We start from the raw sequence: 17,644 nt of genomic DNA, 5'->3' as shown, positions 1-17,644 counted from the left end.
GGTGGGAAGGCCATTTAAAAGGCCAACTCGTTTCACGAGGAGTAACGGTAGTTCGGACTAGGAAGTGCTAGTCCGTGCACTAGCAGACATTTAAAAATGGTGGCGCCCGGCTTTATGCAAATGATGCCCAGGAAATTCAAATCCCGGGCTTCATCTGCAACTCTGTATGACTACATTAACCACCCTAGTTCAAACTAGGGTGGTAGTGTAGACATACCCTAAGAGAATACACATGAAAAAACCTGAAAACAAAAAACTCCAAGAGAATACTCATGGAGCTGTTAGACCCAGGCCAGAGAAAAAGATCAGTTCTGCCTTGAACAGTGGTCTCCACCCTTTTTAAACCAGAGATCACTTTTTAAATCTCAGAACAGGTGAAGATCTACCGCCCCGTCCCTTCCTTTAACCTCCCCCTCTCTATTCTCCTCCTGTCCATCACTTGCTATCCCCAGCCCTTAATTACACACACTCATAAACAGTTTATTTCTAAATTATGCGATATATAAAATTAAAATCATGTGTTTATAGTTATGAAATAAATGGTCTGTTTTTTATTCTTGCTATTTAAATCTAAAATGAAGCATTTATAATGATACATTTTGTAGGGACAGAGTTCTGCAGCTAGGAGCAGGGGAGAGGGAACAGGGTGCTGGGAGGGCAAAGGACAGGGTTCTGCAGCAGGGGACAGAGTGCCAGTGGAGACAGAGTTCAGGGAGTGGGGACGGGAATAAGGACAGAGTTCTGTAGCTGGGGACAGGGGAGTGGGATCTGGGGAGCGGGGAGTGCGGACAGGGGGTGGGGTGCCAGTGGCAACAGAGTGTCTCCTGCATCTGCCTCCTCCCAGGATTCTCCCCCCCCCCCCCCCCGAGGGAAGCCAGCACATGCCTCCTCCAGGCCCTACCCCCCAACAAAGCAGGGAAACCCCACATGTGCCTGCCCCAGGGACAAACCCTCACCCCATGGTGGGGCCAAACCCCCGAGGGAGCCTGCCTCGGGGACAACCCCTCCCCCCTCCGCGGCAGGGCCAAACCGTCGCAGATACCTGTCCCAGGACCATACCCCCCTCCCGCGGCGTGGCCAACCCCCCCCCCCCCCCCCCCGGAGCACGGGAAACCCCTGCAGGCACCTGCCCTGGGGCCAAACCCCCCTCCCATGGCACGGCCAACCCCCCCACTCCACTCCCACAGCGCAGCCAACCCCTGCGGGCACCTGCCCCAGGGCCAAATCCCCCTCCCAAGGCGCAGCCTGGCCCGGCCATCCCCCCACAACACTCCTGCAGTGCAGCCAACCCCTGCGGGTGCCTGCCCCAGGGCCAAACCCCCTCCCACGGCGCAGCCTGGCCCAACCAATCCCCTCCCCTCCCGCAGCATGGCCAAACCCTGGGGCCGACCCTCGCTCCCATGGCGCAGGAAAACCCCTGCGCTCAACTCACCTCTCCAGCACTCCTCCTCCAGGGCCGACGCCCCCTCCCCCAGCACGCAACAGAGCTGTGGGAGGGGAGCAGCCCATACACTTCCGGATCCTCCGGAAGTGACACGGGCTTCAGACAGGACTTTCGTCCACCCTGCAGGAAGCTGGCACTACACTAGGAGGTAGGTAGTGGGGCTTCTTGGGGGTGGGGGAAAAATGGAGGGTGGGAGTGCCCAAATGCCTCGCGATCGACTGGTCGAGGCCTCACGATCGACCAGTTGATCGCGATCGACGGGTTGGTGACCACGGAATTAGAGTTCTTTGAAGGGATTAACAAACATGCAGACAAGGTGGATCCAGTAGATATAATATACTTAGATTTTCAGAAAGCCTTTGACAAGGTCCCTCACCAAAGGCTCTTGTGTAAATTACTTTGTCATGGGATAAGAGGAAAGGTCCTTTCATGGACTGAGAACTGGTTAAAAGACAGGAAACAAAGGATAGGAATAAATGGTAAATTTTCAGAATGGAGAGGGGTAACTAGTGGTGTCCCCCAAGGGTCAGTCCTGGGACAAATCCTGTTCAACTTATTCATAAATGATCTGGAGAAAGGGGTAAGCAGTGAGGTGGTAAAGTTTGCGGATGATACCAAACTGTTTAGGATAGTCAAGACAGAAGCAGACTGTGAGGGACTCCAAAAAGATCTCACCAAACTGAGTGACTGGGCAACAAAATGGCAAATGAAATTTAAGGTGGATAAGTGTAAAGTAATGCACATTGGGAAAAATAACCCCAACTATACGTACAGTATGATGGGGGCTAATTTGGCTATGACAAATCAGGAAAGAGATCTTGGAGTTATCGTGGACAGTTCTCTGAAAACTTCCACAGTGTGCAGCGGCGGTCAAAAAGGCAAATAGGATGCTGGGAATTATTAAGAAAGGGACAGAAAATAAGACACAGAATATCTTACTGCCCCTGTATAAAACTATGGTACGCCCACATCTTGAATAATGTGTAAAGATGTGGTCTCCTCACCTCAAAAAATATATTTTGGCCTTGGAAAGGGTTCAGAAAAGGGCAACTAAAACGCTTAGGGGTTTGGAACGGGTCCCATATGAAGAGAGGTTAAAACGACTGGGACTTTTCAGTTTAGAAAAGAGGAGACTGAGGGGAGATATGATAAGAGGTCTATAAAATCATGAGTGGCATGGAGAGGGAGAATAAAGAAAAGTTATTTATTAGTTCCCATGATAGAAGAACTAGAGGACATCAAATGAAGTTAATAGCAGGTTTAAAACTAATAAAAGAAAGTTCTTCTTCACACAGCGTGTAGTCAACCCGTGGAACTCCTTGCTAGAGGAGGCTGTGAAGGCTAGGACTATAACAGAGTTTAAAGAGAAGCTAGGTAATTTCATGGAAGTTAGGTCCATAAAAGGCTATTAGCCAGGGATAGAAATGGTGTCCCTGGCCTCTTTTTGTCAGAGAGCGGAGAGATGGCAGGAGACAAATTGCTTGATCATTGTCTTCGGCCCACCCTCTCTGGGGCACCTGGTGTTGGCCACTGTCGGCAGACAAGCTACTGGGCGAGATGGACCTTTAGTCTGACCCAGTACGGCCGTTCTTATGTTATGTTCTAAGTGCTGTGCATGATAGCCTCCTGGCCAAACCAGTCAGGATCACCTGTCAGAGGCTCCAAGATCTACCAGTAGATCCTGATCTACTGGTTGGTGACCACTGGCCTTGAAGGATTTTACTTGGAATAAGGATTAAATGAGAATTATGATCTGTAATGATCTCTCAGTGTATTAGGATTAGCTGATCTGTTTTGTTTATTTTTATTAGTAACTTGCTTTGATCTGTCTGTTTTCACTTGCAATCACCACTTAAATTCTACTTTTATACTTAATAAAATAACTGCTGTTTATTATCAAGCCCAGTGTAAATAATTGTTACCTTGGGGAGGAGGAGGAACCACAGCTGTGAATCTCTCTCTTTCACTGTCAACTTTCTGAAGGGAGGTTCCAAAGAGGATGGAGAGAGGCTGTTCTCAGTAGTGATGGATGGCAGAACAAGGAGCAATGGTATCAAGTCACAGTGGGGGAGGTCTAGGTTGGATATTAGGAAAAACTTTCACTAGCAGGGTGGTGAAGCTCTGGAATGGGTTACGTAGGGAGCGGGTGGAATCTCCATTCCTAGAGGTTTTTAAGTCTCAGCTTGACAAAGTCCTGGCTGGGATGTTTTAGTTGGGGTTGGTCCTGCTTTGGGCAGGGGGCTAGACTCTATGACCTCCTGAGGTCTCCTCTTCCAGCCATAGGATTCTATGATTCTAAAGCAAGCCTTATGAGTGTTCTCTGTGTAAGACTTTTATACAGAGTAAGATGGATTTATTTGGGGTTTTGGTCCCTTTTAAGGGTTGTGTTCCCAAGTGCTATTAAGTCCCTAGAGTTGAGCTGTTGTCAGCATCAGTGTTATTCTGTTGGAGTGTAACAATAAGGTTTTTCTATAGCCACATTGGAAGGCCTAAACTAAAGCCTTCCTCTGCAACCAGACTGAAGAGCAGCAGCCATTAGGCATAAAGCTTTAAGTCACATGCCATCTAAATTGCATTAAAATAGTGTCACATCAGGCTGTGAGAAAGAGATCCTGTTCTAATTGCACCCACTGCCCCAGGTAAAGAAACAGATATCAAGATGGGTGGAGAAAACTTAGTTAACAGCATTTAATCTGGCAAGACACTTTTTATCAGTAGTTGAGGTTGTGGAATCCTCATTCTCTGATTGTTGTACTCACTTTCCTATTGTTTGTCTGTGTGAGTTCTCTCTGGTTTGTAACTGTTTCTGTACTGTATAATTAATTTTGCTAGGTGTAAATCAACTAAGGTGGTGGGGTATGATTGGTTAGGTTATTCTATTATCGTATGTTATGACTGGTTAGTAAAATTATACTTAAAGAAATGGTTAAAGTATAGCTAAACAGGACTCAAGTTTCACTATATAAACTGGGGTCCAAGAAGACCAGAAGAAAAGGGAAAAGAGGAAAAAAGGGAAAAGAAGACAAGGAAAGAGGAAAGGAAGAAAGGAACATCAAGAAGGAGGGAAGAACTGGAAGAAGAACTCACGACTAAGACACAGCCTAAGACCACAACTGCCAGCATTCCTCTACATCACCGTAACGTGCAGCAGTTAAAATCCAGAGAGACTGACCTTGCCTGACCAACAGGGGAAGTCTGTCTGCCTTTATCAGGATTGGTGAGCATGACACTGTGTGCTTAGCATGTGTATTCTTCTTGCTTGGGAATTGTCAAAAAATAGAGAATAAGAATATTACTGTGTTAGGCTCTTTCAGTGGCAACAGATCCTGCAAACTCACAGGAAGTTAAGCCCTATGCCCTAGAAATTGGATACGGGTGGGTGTTTAAATTAACAGGGTTGCAGCTTGAGCTCTAGGAATTGGGTAAAGGTGTGTGTCCCTAAAGTGTGGAAGGGACAGAGAAATTTGTGCGGGTAACAGGGGAGTTGTTACCCCAATCCTGTGCCTTTGCTGGGGAAGACCAGAACTTCTGGCCCAGTGGGTCAGGGGGGTGGGGTTCCTGAGACGGCAGGTAGGCAGGTTCAGTGGAATAATCAGCAAACTGTGTGTCAGGTTGTGGGGACCTTTTGGGGACCTTTGTGATCAAATGCATCACACCCATATCACACTTTACAGGTTCAAAGTCCTGTACAAACAACTAATTAGTCCTTGGGGGGACCCACATGTATGGCAGGAATTAGTTTCATTTTAGAAAAGGGGAAAATAAGGCAGAGGTCTCACAGCAAATCAGCAGCAGGGTTGGGACTGCTATGCAAGAGGTTCCTGACTCTCCAATCTTAGCCAGGACCTGGCCTCTACTACAGGCTCTGTGCTGCTCTGATGATTAAAAAGTAGCTATAAAGCTGACCTAACCAGCTCTTGATGACTCCCTCTGCTCAGGGAAACCTGTAAGTGCCACCCCCCTCTTTACGCCTGGTGCAGAGTGTAAGGAGGAGAGAAAAGACTGAATAAAAGACACAGGCATCAAGATATTTTTTGCTCCTTTGCGCTGTGATATGTGCTCCTTGTACACAGATCTAAATCAATATTTTCACCTAATTATATCATGCTGTCTCTGAAGAAGACTTCTGCAATGCCAGAGCAGTGTAAAGAGGTCTTTAGTGTAAATGAGAAACAGGACTGTAGTCCTTGATGACTTCTTCATAAATTGTAATTGGAAAGCGTGACGTAGTCAGCTCTGTCATCAAATACCTTGTCTTTGCCACCCAAACTCTGTATTCATTTGCAATTCCAGTTCCTTGAATCAGGAGAGTTAATCATGAACTAAGGTATTAAACATACTGGAAAAGACTCCAGGATTTTCACATTTTATCATTAGTATATAACTTTTCTTCTGAAATGACTGCTATCCTAAACTGATTCGTAGCATTTGAAAACTATGGGCTGGCAGCCTTTTCTATCAGCCAGTTGTAATAGAATACTGGTCAATGCTCATTACCACAACATTCTTTCTAGTCCACTCTGAAAAAATAGATCATTTCAACTATAAAATAATATAATAATATGGAAAAAAAATCAAATCTCATTTTGGTCAAAGAAAAAGCACAGTTTTCTGCTCGAATATAATTTTTCTTTTATGTTTATATTGTATCTGATTCTCCTTTCACTTCAGTTTTACATTACAATAATTCTTTTGACAATTATGTATATCAATTTATAGCAGTGCAGTTGATAAAACAATCAGGACCAACAGGCTTATGGTGTTAAAAGGTGGTTTAATTTAAAGCAGGGTATAGGAGACATACTTGTTAGAGGGTTCCTTTTACTTCCTATCACCAGACAGTATAATTAGTGTATTCCTGGAACCACAACCAAAATGTAGACTAGCTACAATATGAAATACGGGTTTCGGCATAATAACAAAGATGCCTTGATAAGGGCTAACAATAAACATGGGAAATCATGAATAAAAATCACCCTTCCAGCTTATGATCCTATAATAAGTGTTAATGCTACAACTATCTGAATTACTGCAGCAGTTTTCACTGAGAATTTTCCTAGAGGCAGTTACGCTCAAATGTTCTCTCTTCTGATAAACCTACAGTAATGAATGATAGGTTTATTATTCAGTTGATAACTGCTGAAATATTCCATACTGAATTGCCAGTAAAAAGGCTGTGCTAGGAAGTGGGAAATAGAACTTATACTCACAATCTACTTCCAGAATGGCACGGACAGATTTAGTAAGATCTTTGGCTTCTGATGAAAGGGCTGCTGTGACAGTACGGCCATTCCTTCCCAGTCGTGCAAGGAGTGTTTTGGTAGATAATGTGGCTCTCTGGTCACTGGAAGGAACACACAGCAAAGAGATCACATCTATGTAAGATTACAAGGGAAAATGTTCCTTTTAATAAAATAAGGCAGGCATTCTTTTTGCTGAACACATCTCTTGATTTTTTTAAATCTTATTCTACTAACAACAAGAAAAAAAATTATGCTATCAAATGCAGGAGACTTACTGTCACCCTAACAGTACCCCGATGTTAGAGGGCAAAAGGCTCCCTAGCATCTAGCAGTGAGTTTCAGGAGAACAGGTCAGAGTACCCCACCTCACTAATGTCATCTACTATATATTTGAGAGTGCATCTGTGAAGCTGTCTGATTGTCTGTCTGATTATTCAAGAACTCCTCCCAAACAGTAAGAGCAAGGATTACCAAATTCAGTATGCAGGTTCTTCTTATCATATCGTAAAGCAAAGTAAGGGTTTGGTTGTGCCAGGAAAATGGGATTGCTTCTCATAAAACAGAAAAAAGAGACAGAATGACTAAGCAGGGAAAAGGGGCTGGATGGGGGTGTGCCCCCTACCAGTCCAGGATTACCCTAGCCCCAAGCCTCCCCCTTCCCCAATTCATACAGGAACATCGCTGGCTGTTCCCCTTTGTCAGGGAGCAAGGAGAAAGTGCACAGTTTGCTGTATTCCTTACTCTGGCAGGGAAGCACAGGGGGCAGACAAACCTGGACCGGCCCCAGCCAGGGGACATGCATCCCTTCCCCCAGCTATGCCTGCGTGAGCTGCAGCAGTCATGGAGAGGTGCTTCACACTGGCCCAAAGCTTCTGTGGTGAGAGAGGGCTTGGGTAGTCCTCCCTCTCTGCAGGGCAGCCTGAGTACTAAATCCCTCTTTCATGGTCAGCCTCACTCCAAAACAATGATTTAAATGAAGCATGTACGTTTTCATATTATTTTTAAAAAAAACAAAAATCGAGTTAAGGACCAAGCACAGCTAGGTACATTTTCTAGTAATCTATATCTAAGAGATGCAGTGTAAGGTCTCATTGGAAAACTAGTAACATGCTGATCATTAATATTCTTGCATAGTGTGGTAAACCCACAAAAGACCACAGAGTTGTGCTGGAAATACAGGACTAAAATGTGTTCAAATCAGACAAGTGGGAACTTGGTAATACAAGTTTTTTTCCTCAGACGAAGGAAAGGCTGAAGTCTCAATCCAGGAGCAATCATAGTCAATTGGTTAGTCATATGAATACTGGAGGTTGGAGGAACAGATCAACTTGCATGTAGTGGGATAGGAATCAGAATGGACCCTTATCCCCCAGATCCATCACTCCTTTACTCAATATGAACTAATACACTTTATCTAGCTGTATTATACCCTTCAGAAGAATACAGTTCAAAGGTTCACTGGACTATAAAAGAGAAAGCAAAAGACTGCATTATCCTTCACCTTAGGAGACAAAGGAACTATAAAATGTGATCTTCTGATCCCGATCAGTAAAAGTCGGAAAAGAGCCTTGGAGGAGAAAAACCATCTTGTACAGAGACTCTATTTTGCTAGATTAAGTTTTAGTCAATTAGATGCATATTTTTATTTGCTTGTAGCCATTTCTACCTTTATCCCTTTTATGTTGCATCACTTTTAGTTAAATGCCTGTGTTTTATTTTTACTATAAACTGTCTGACTTAGTGCTGCGTTTGAAGGGAAGGGTATGTTTACTCAGTTAATAAACGGTAATGTATTTTGTCTTTATCTTCTGTGACAGGGGCTCTGCATTACAGAGAAACAACTCTGAAGACATCTGGATCTTGAGTTCACTGACTGCTATCTGCTAGGGAAGGTTTGGATTGGCAGAGCCTTGAGGAGTTTGACTGGTGAGGAAGACAGAATGGTAAGGCAGGGAACTGACATGCAGCCTAATCTCTGGCAAACTCAGTTTTGCTGAGGCAGTGAGTTAACACAGTGGTTTACAGCTGTGGATAACCCCAGCAGTGTGTTACACTCACCCAAAGATTCTACTGGCTTCTCCTTCTGAGTCGCCTATGAAAACAGGGGTATGCCACCTTTGTAAAGAATAAAATGTTGCTGTCACTGTTAGCCCTGACTGGGATTAGTGCATAAGTACATAAAGGTAGAATTTGTTTGCTACTTAACAAATTCTGAGTCTGAGAGCTTCATCTTGCAACTGTCAATGATACAAAACCACCAATAATTTCAGTTAAACAGATTTAACTTTACTAGGATTTTTTTCCTGAATAAGCTTTGCAGAATAGGGTTTTATTTACCATTTATTATTGAATATGAACAAGGAAAAACCTGCTCTGTGAAACAGGATAGAATTATATTGGTATTTTAAGAGGTCAAAGACTGCTCTAAATCCTGTTCAATGCATCTGATCTGCAGCATTTTTTAATTAAAGTAATTCAATTCACTTTCATAAAGTTTAGATAAACATGGTTTCCCTGATTACAGGCTTGAATGCTTCTTTCTTTGTAGCAAAAGCAACATCTGGTGAAAGAAAATGTTGAAGAGAAAAAAATCCTTATTAAAAGGTTTGGGTCTCCAGGAAATCCAAATTCAGATAATTTCTTAATAGTTTCAGGGGCTCTATCTCTGGAAATGTGCTATTAATTACTGATTAATACGGTTTACAAAAGCATCTATCTACGAGGGGTTGAGAGTACGTCTACACTGCATTCCTCTTTCGAAAGAGGAATGCAAATGCAAACGAGCAAAATTGCAAATGAAGTGTGGATTTGACTTTCCCATGCTTCATTTGCATAATCACGTCTGTCTGCTTTTTCAAAATACCCTATTTTGAGAAAAGAAATGCAGTCTAGATGTGGTTATTTCGAAACAAAACCCTTTTTTCAAAATAACCCTTAAACCTCATTTTATAAGGAGTAAGGGTTATTTTGAAAGAAGGGTTTTCTTTCGAAATAACTGTGTCTAGACAGCATTTTTTTTCTAAACAGGGTATTTTGAAAAAGTGGATGCGATTATGCAAATGAAGCACGGGAAATTCAAATCCATGCTTCATTTGCAATTTCGCTCGTCTGCATTTGCATTCCTCTGTCGAAAGAGGAATACAGTGTAGACATGCCCTTAGAGATTACAAAATAGATTTATCCATGTATATAGTTGATGAGCTTCAGAGTGAAACATGGGGCGGGGCCTTTTTTTCTTTTGAATTGAAAGCTCTTTCAGTAGCTTGGAAAGAGACAACCTGACACTTGGAAATTTCAATAAATTTTAGATTGTGTTGATCCAAAATTGAACTTCACCCAGTTCTGTGACAGACATTGCAGCATGGGTAATAATTTACGTATGTCTGAGAGCTGAGTTAACTTTTATCTCTACACTGGAATTACCTTTGTCTTTGCAAATAATGACTACAATGAGTTTAAACAAAAAAATATTAGGCTGAAAGCATCCACACACACCCCCCAACACTGATCTCTGAATAGCACTTGTTCCAAGATAGCCAGATACACTAGACCAGTGTTTCTCAACCAGTGGTACGAGTACCCTTAGGGGTACTTGAGAGAAGTCTGGGGGGTACGTCAACACAACTGAAATTTGGAGAAAACTGAATTTTTCTTTTTAAGTTTTACGGTACTTTATTATTTGTACTTATTACACCCAAAATTTCATTGCCTGCCCAGCTACGATTAAGTTCTTTAAACAAAGGTGTTGCAATGGTAGAAAATTTTTTTGTGTGTCCAAAATCTATAGGTACTGAGGGTACTTATAATTTTTTTTTTTGAAAAAGGGGTATTTTATAAAAAAAAATTGAGAAACTCTGCACTAGACAGACAAAGTTGGTTAAGTAGCTGGAAGTTAGTCATAATGTGGCATTTCTCCTTTTTAGAATGGTTCATCTTCATTTTGCTCTTGAGGTATTAGGATTGTTGAGAACATCCACTCTTTTAGAGGGATTAGCTAGGCAGAAGGATAAAGATTATAAAATGCCTAAGCAGGTGCTTTGTGTTGCAGAAACTCTTGGGCTATGTCTACATTACCAGGTTATTTCAAAATAAGTTATTTCAAAGTAATAACTCCTGAAATAATTATTTCAAAATAAGCTTATTCCTCTTCACAAGCAGAAGAGAGAGTTACTCATCCTGTGCAGTAACGTCTGTTCTTCGAGATGTGTGTCCCCGTGGGTGCTCCACTTGAGGTGCTGGGCTCATCCCGGCATCGCAGACCGGAGGATTTTCACTATCACTAGCCCCCACCGGACCACGCATGTGCGACTGCTGCCTTGCACAACTCAGCTGAGCAGGGTCCAGTCTTGTCAGTTTCCTCCCAACCGGAAGCATCTGAAAAGAGATAAACAGAAGCTCCGAAGCAGGGAGGAGGGTGGGAAACGGAGCATCCATGGGAAAACACATCTCGAAGAACAGACATTACTGCACAGGGTGAGTAACTCTCTCTTCTTCGTCGAGTAGTGTCCCCAAGGGTGCTCCACTTGTGGTGAGTACACAGCAGTGGTCCAATGCTAATATTAACTTGTGCTGCGCTTTGGTCGGCACCGAGGACTTGAGGGGAAACAACGGTGCCGACTGCAACGTACTGGCAGGCAACAAAGCAGCCTCCATAGTCTGGTTGTTGATTGGCTGGAGGCTCGGTGTCGCTGGAATAGCTGGCTGCAGGACAAGTGGAGGCAATGTCAGTGCCGAGAGCTGCACAGGAACGGTGCCCTCCTGCGGCGCCAACTCTGGTGCCGGTGCCTCCGGCATCGGGGAGAGCGAAGCATCAGAAGAAGACGATGCCAGCACCGCTGTTGCGGGTGCCGGCACAGCTGTGCTCATCCGCACATGTGCAGGAAATGCTGGTGCAGGGGTGGCTATTGCCGGCTTCAGAACGGCCTTTGGAGATGTTGCTGGCACCGACTCTGCCCGTGAGCCTTTTGCGGGTGCCAGGGTAGAGTCCTTGCAGCGGGCTACGGTTGGGGCCGAGGAACTATGGCCCTTGCCTGACTTCTCCACGGGATTCTGGTCTGTCTCCGCTGCTCAGCTTGACCACGGTCTTCAGAGCCCTGTGGGGGGGGGGGGGGTGTCTCTTGTGCGAGGTGATCCTTATGCGCTTCAACAGAGAGTGACTCAGGCACCCCGGTGTCTGGAGGGCTTGGTTAAATAAGAGGACCCTCAATCTTAGCTCTCGGTCCCACCAGGCGCGTGCCGTCAGCTTAGCACATGTCCATCCCCGAGACACTTAATGCACCGGGAGTACCCATCTGAGTACCCATGGCATCCTGGCACTGGGTACACTTTTTAAAACCAGGTGATCCTGGCATAGTCCTTAATTTTGGTCAGCGGCAACTTAACTCAACACGGGGAAAAAAAGGCTTCCCCCCCCTTTTAAAACTGAACAGGACTACAATTAGGGAGAACAACTACACTAACACTAATAACCAGGGCTTGACAAACGGTGGTGAAACCTACTCGCCAGTCCCACACTGCGCATGCGCAAGACCCACAATGCGCATGCTCGTGCCACCGGTGAATGGGGCGACTGGCTGAAATCTATCTCAGTGAGTAGATTCAGTGATTTATTGAGCCCTGCTAATAACGATAAGAAAAAATAAGAACAATCTGAACTAAACTAATCTCCCTTTCTCCTCAGACAGGAGGGGAAGCATAACCTAACTCCGTCTGCGGCCACGGACGGGTGGAAGGAAACTGACAAGACCGGACCGCACTCAGCTGAGCGGCGTGAGGCAGCAGTCATGCATGTGCGGTCTGGTGGGGGTTACTGCTAGTGAAAATCCTCCAGTGTGCGGTGCTGGGACGAGCCCAGCACCTCGAGTGGAGCACCTTCGGGGACACTACTTGATGAAGAAATTATTATTTCAAAATAACAAGCCCACTATTTTGAAATAACAAGCTTGGTAGTTTGGACGTTTGCCTTGTTATTTCAGGAGTCTATAAAAAAGGATCTGATTCTGATCTCACACATCTAAAATTAGCATTAGTTGCCCATAATAAAAATTCCTTATGCCAGTATAAAACCAGTACAAGAATCATCAGCATTTTGACTCAACCTAGTAGTAATAGTAGAGGCATGTTGCATTACAAATAAGAAAGAATGACAACAATGAATGTGCACATGTTAATAACTAGGAAGCAATGAAAAAGGCACCATAGTGGAAATATACTAGGATTTTTCACACCCAAAAGCATAACACATGGTTAATATAGTTTCACTGTGTTCAAGATGCCTTTTGAGACCATCTCCATCAGTGACATTAGTGTTTGCAAGAAATGAGACACTGTGAACCAGCAAATGAAAAGAAAGGATGTTTTAATTCTTCTTTAAATTCAAGTGGTGTTTCTAATCTTCACAAATGACAGACGGTAGGTAATCCAGTTACAACAAACAGTGGACAGTCTGCATTTCTAGGTCATGAGATAACTTTCCAAAAGATTTTCCTGCATGGAACTTTTCTGCTGCCACAGAAAGCATATTTTATCTAAATGTTTAATAGATTGCTTACATTACAATACTATTGTTTGCCTGAGGACAGCTCTGCTAATTCACAAGGTTCCAACAAGAATATAAACAGGCAGACTAATCCTGCTCCAAATGAAGACAATCGGACGTTTTCCATTGGCTTCTGTGGGAGCAGGAGCAAAGTCAGAAGGGAATTGTATTTGTCAAACCTGAGACAAAGCCACCAACATGCAAAGCAGTATTGTTTTTGGCTCCACTGTCACTTCTCTTACAGCTAAATACTTTTTATTCGAAACATTTTCATTCTGAAAATAGAACAGCAATGTCTACTAAGTAAGGAAAATCAGAAGAAACAGAATTAGACAGATGTTGGTGGCACTCAGAGTGATGATGCTAACTGGTTCTGGAAATAGGCAAGAAGCAGCAAACTTACTTTTGCATGGGGAAAGAAGAAGAGAGAATGCAGTAGCTGGGGCATAGCAGTTTTAGTTGATGCAAGCATGGAGATGCCCATAGGTGGGCTGTGTCTATACGGGTTTTATCTTCAGATTGTTAATGAAAGTGGTAGCCGAAACCTTCAACTCCAAGATCAGTATTGTGTTTTTATTTTCAGTGTTCATAAAAGTAGCATTCAGAAATGCATGGGAGTATAGAAAGAAAACAGCTAAGGCTTAGGAGGAATTCTTTGGCACTTCTAGGCCTGCAACAAAGATTTTCAACAACAACATGTACTGATATATATCATGTCTTTTCACCATATTACAGTCAATTAAAAAATTAAGTTTAGGTTTTCTTACCTTGAAGCTGATAAGGAGATAGAGTCTGATAGTACTTCATGCACAATCTGTTGACAAACAATCCAAGAAATGAATAGTTAATATTTTAATATTTTAGACACCTGTCATTATTTTTGTTGCTTTCTTGTCTACTTATAGATCTTCTTCTCCCTCCAAACTATACACACACTTTGTAGTCCTCTAGCCCAGAGGTGGCAATAATTTTGAATGGAGGGGCCACTCCAAGATTTTGGTAATTGGTCAAGGGCCACACACCACTGTGGAGGGGGCACAGGGTCTGGAATGGCGGGTGGGATGTAGAAAGGAGCTTGGGATAGAATACTGGGATGCAGGAGGCAATGTGGGGTCTGAGATGGAGTTTGAGTGAAGGAAGGGTTATGATCTGGGGCAGCGGCTTGGGTGCAGGGTCCAGGAAGGGGTTATGCGTGCAGGAGAGAGTTCTGGTCTGGGGGAGGGATGTAGGAGGAAATGCAAGGGCTGGGAGAAGGGGGAAAGAGAGGGAAGAGGGTTGGGTGGTGACGTGGGGCAGGGGAATGGGGTGCAGGATCAGGGAGGGGATATGGGTGCAGGAAAGGATTCTGGCCTGAGGGAAGAGTTTAGGAGGAGGTGCAGGATCTGGGAGAGAGTTGTGACCTAGAGGAAGTGGAGAGAGGGGATACAGAGAGTTTGGGTGGTGGCCTGGGGCAGCAGTTGGGGGAATCGAGGAGGTGGGGTGCCAGAGGCAGGATCTGGCTGGGAGGTGTTTATTTAGGCAACTCCCAGCCAGCAGCTTTGCACGAACCTGAGACAGGCTCCCTGACTGTTGGGGTGTAGGGGTGGGGGTGGGAGGCACTGCTCCATGATGTGATTTTGCTCATGAAGAGGCTTCATTTGTTGCTCCTGCTGTCAGCAAACTTTCTCAGCTGGAAAACTGGCCAATGGGAGATTGGGGATTTTGCTAGGGAGCGGGAACAGCACACAAGTCTTTCTCCTTCCTACCCAGACTGCATAGCAATTAGCAGCCTGCTGCTTAAAGCGGCTGCTCTTACTTTGTAGTAAGGGTGCCGGCAAGGTGGCTGCAGTCCGTAGATCCAGCAGCTTGGTGGGCCAGATATGGCCTGCTAGCCCCTTCTTCCCCACCCCTGCTGTAGTCACAGGGAATAAGATAGGTTCTCAGTTTTCTTATAACAGAACCTTATGATTTTTCATTTTATCCATCCATAGCATCTCATCCAGAGATATGTGAATATGAACAATATATTGTATGGTACTTTTCATACAGACTTAATTTCCCATACCACGGATTTTCTCGTACAAAGGCTAATTTGCTAAACCAAACATTTTCCTATTGGTATGCCACTATGTAAGGGATTATAAAATGAAAAATGTCTCAATCTTTATGGAAGTAAAATTGCTCAAACAAATAAGGTATATTGCTGAGATATAAAAAAAGAACACATTAAATGACGTATTTCCCCCAAGGGACTCTTTTGTAAAAGCCTGTTGCACCTTTCCCACATCTGACACTCAAAAACAAAGTCTGGGAGATTTTATTCTATTGGTAGTCAGCACAAGAAGGAGCAATAACAATTTTAAGCTACCTGAAAATTACAGCATGCAAAAATCACTCTATTTTCACAGCCGGGGCAACCCAGGTCCACAATATTGGGGAGGCAAACACAAATTGCCCAAGATTCATTAAAGCACATCAGTGTTGTGTGTATATGAGCTATATGTCCATGCTATCAATCTGTCTTGTATGTGAAATAAATATATGCATAGACCATATCCTTAACTAGTATAAAGTGACACAGCAACACTGAGTAAATGGCTCAGTATAAAATGGTGCAAAACAGGCTGAGTTGGATTAAGTGTACAGCAAGCTACCATTCAGGTTTTTTACTAAGTTTTCAACATAACCTCTGTTTACTGATGTGTATCTGACTCTTAATTTTGCAAATGGGCATTATTTTAACATTTCCAGATAAAGAAATTTGAGTCTAAATGCTAAGATCATAGGTTTTAATGCACAAAAAGAAAATGCTTGTTACAACTAGACACCCAAAAACAATCAAATACCTATATGGAATTCTGCCTTAACCCTTATTTTAGCAAGTTGTATAAGCTATGATTTTTTTCAAACTACAATTTTACAAATACATGCATAAGTTAATAAATTTGAGGCACAAATATAATAAACACACATCTTTTCCCAAATACAATGCTGCTGGAGACAACAGTGAAAAAAAATTACCTCTACAAACTGTAGCAATTTTTCAGTGGCCACCTCAAAGGTTTTCCTAGCCAATTCTGATTTCCGCAGTTGGCAGTCAAGCACAGTGATTCTCTTTCTTAGATCTTGAATGCTATCCTGGGGAAGAAATTCAGTCAACACTAATTAATTTGAACACTTAATTTTATTTATCCTGTTTGTTATTTTTCTCCCTTTTTCAGTGAACGATAAAGAGGAAATTTTAAAGGAAACAGGAAGGCGGGGAAAAATACTGTTTTATGAAAAGGATCCTGAAGGCCATAAGTGGCCTAAAAATGCAAATGAAGTTTAAAATAAATTCTGAATTTATAAATTAAGATATACTGTAGGTTTTTAATGTCCCCTCAATGCTTTCCTAGATTCCCCAATGTAGCACTCTTTATGTCCTCCATGTTCAAGTAACTGAGAACTCATTTGCATAAACAATTAGTTTGCAAGCAAAGGGAGGTGTGACTGTACATGACACTGGCCTGCTATATACCAACACCCTGCTGATGTGTGTTATCAGAGCACTTTCAGGACTAGATGAAAGTGCTCTAACAAACTATTAAGATGTCAGCAAGGTGCCGCCTGGACAGTTGGCTACTGCATGATAGCTTCACACCCCAGATTGGTGTGAATTAATTGTTCCTACAGACAAGCCCATGTTCTCTTTTCTGCAAGGCCTTTTAACTTTAGATCTGAGAGTGAAACAGTTGAATGAGAAGTTTTAGAATGCTTCTGATTCAGCTAGTCATTGGACGTCCTTGGGAACCAGGCTCACCTGACTGCAGCCACCATTTCTCTTTTTACAACACCCTTTTTTTGTTCTTTTACAAAAGGCAACATCAGCCTGGTGCTGGATCCCACATGTTGATTTGATCATGGTGGGAAGGCCAGTTTTCTATTCCTTTTCTGATAAATTGTGGGATCAAAATGATTTTAAACTCTGAATTAAACTGTTTTTTTGCATTAAAATCTCACAAAAGCAAAGACCCACTGGGGAAAATGAACAGAAATAATAAGGAACTTTAATTAAAAAATCTGTGAGGAAAAATGGTCTGGTTTTTAGGGCACTATTAGAATGTGGGAGATTTACATTCATTTCCCTGGCCTACCACAAACTTCCTGTGTGACCTTTGGCAAGTCTCCTAGTCTTTCTTTCACCTCAGTTCCCTCAGTTACATATTTGTAAAATGGCCCTAGACTTGAAATCTCAGGCAGTCTAGTTATTCGCCTAAGCCAAATGGCGCTGGAACAAAAATCTATGTTCAATTATTCTGAAGACCATAGCTTAGTTTTAGAATGTAAATGATAACATATAAAACAGCATATTTTGTAAAAGCAACACCACTTTAGTTACCCAAGACCTAAAGCTCATGATGCCATCTACATTTTTTTGTTAGTCTCTAAGGTGCTGCA

At 43.1% G+C, this 17,644-nt stretch overlaps 1 protein-coding gene across 7 annotated transcripts in view; it reads right to left on the bottom strand.

Annotated features, from left to right (window-relative positions):
- The window catches only part of STXBP4 (syntaxin binding protein 4), a 161,063-nt gene that overhangs the window by 63,306 nt on the left and 80,113 nt on the right, over positions 1–17,644 (bottom strand). For 6 of the 7 annotated variants that reach the window (XM_075903819.1, XM_075903820.1, XM_075903823.1 and 3 more), the window contains 3 exons: positions 16,226–16,342; positions 13,993–14,039; positions 6,655–6,788 (listed from right to left, as the gene is read on the bottom strand). In XM_075903819.1, coding sequence (XP_075759934.1) covers positions 6,655–6,788; positions 13,993–14,039; positions 16,226–16,342 — 298 coding nt within the window. Of the gene's footprint in view, positions 1–6,177; positions 6,542–6,654; positions 6,789–13,992; positions 14,040–16,225; positions 16,343–17,644 lie in introns of those variants that run through there. The other variant, XM_075903822.1, reaches the window with a different exon arrangement.

This window comes from Pelodiscus sinensis, chromosome 20, assembly GCF_049634645.1.
Source record: "Pelodiscus sinensis isolate JC-2024 chromosome 20, ASM4963464v1, whole genome shotgun sequence".
Classification (NCBI taxonomy): Eukaryota; Metazoa; Chordata; order Testudines; family Trionychidae; genus Pelodiscus; species Pelodiscus sinensis.
Note: the sequence above shows the minus strand (reverse complement) of the source record. Positions and strands in the feature narration are given on the sequence as shown.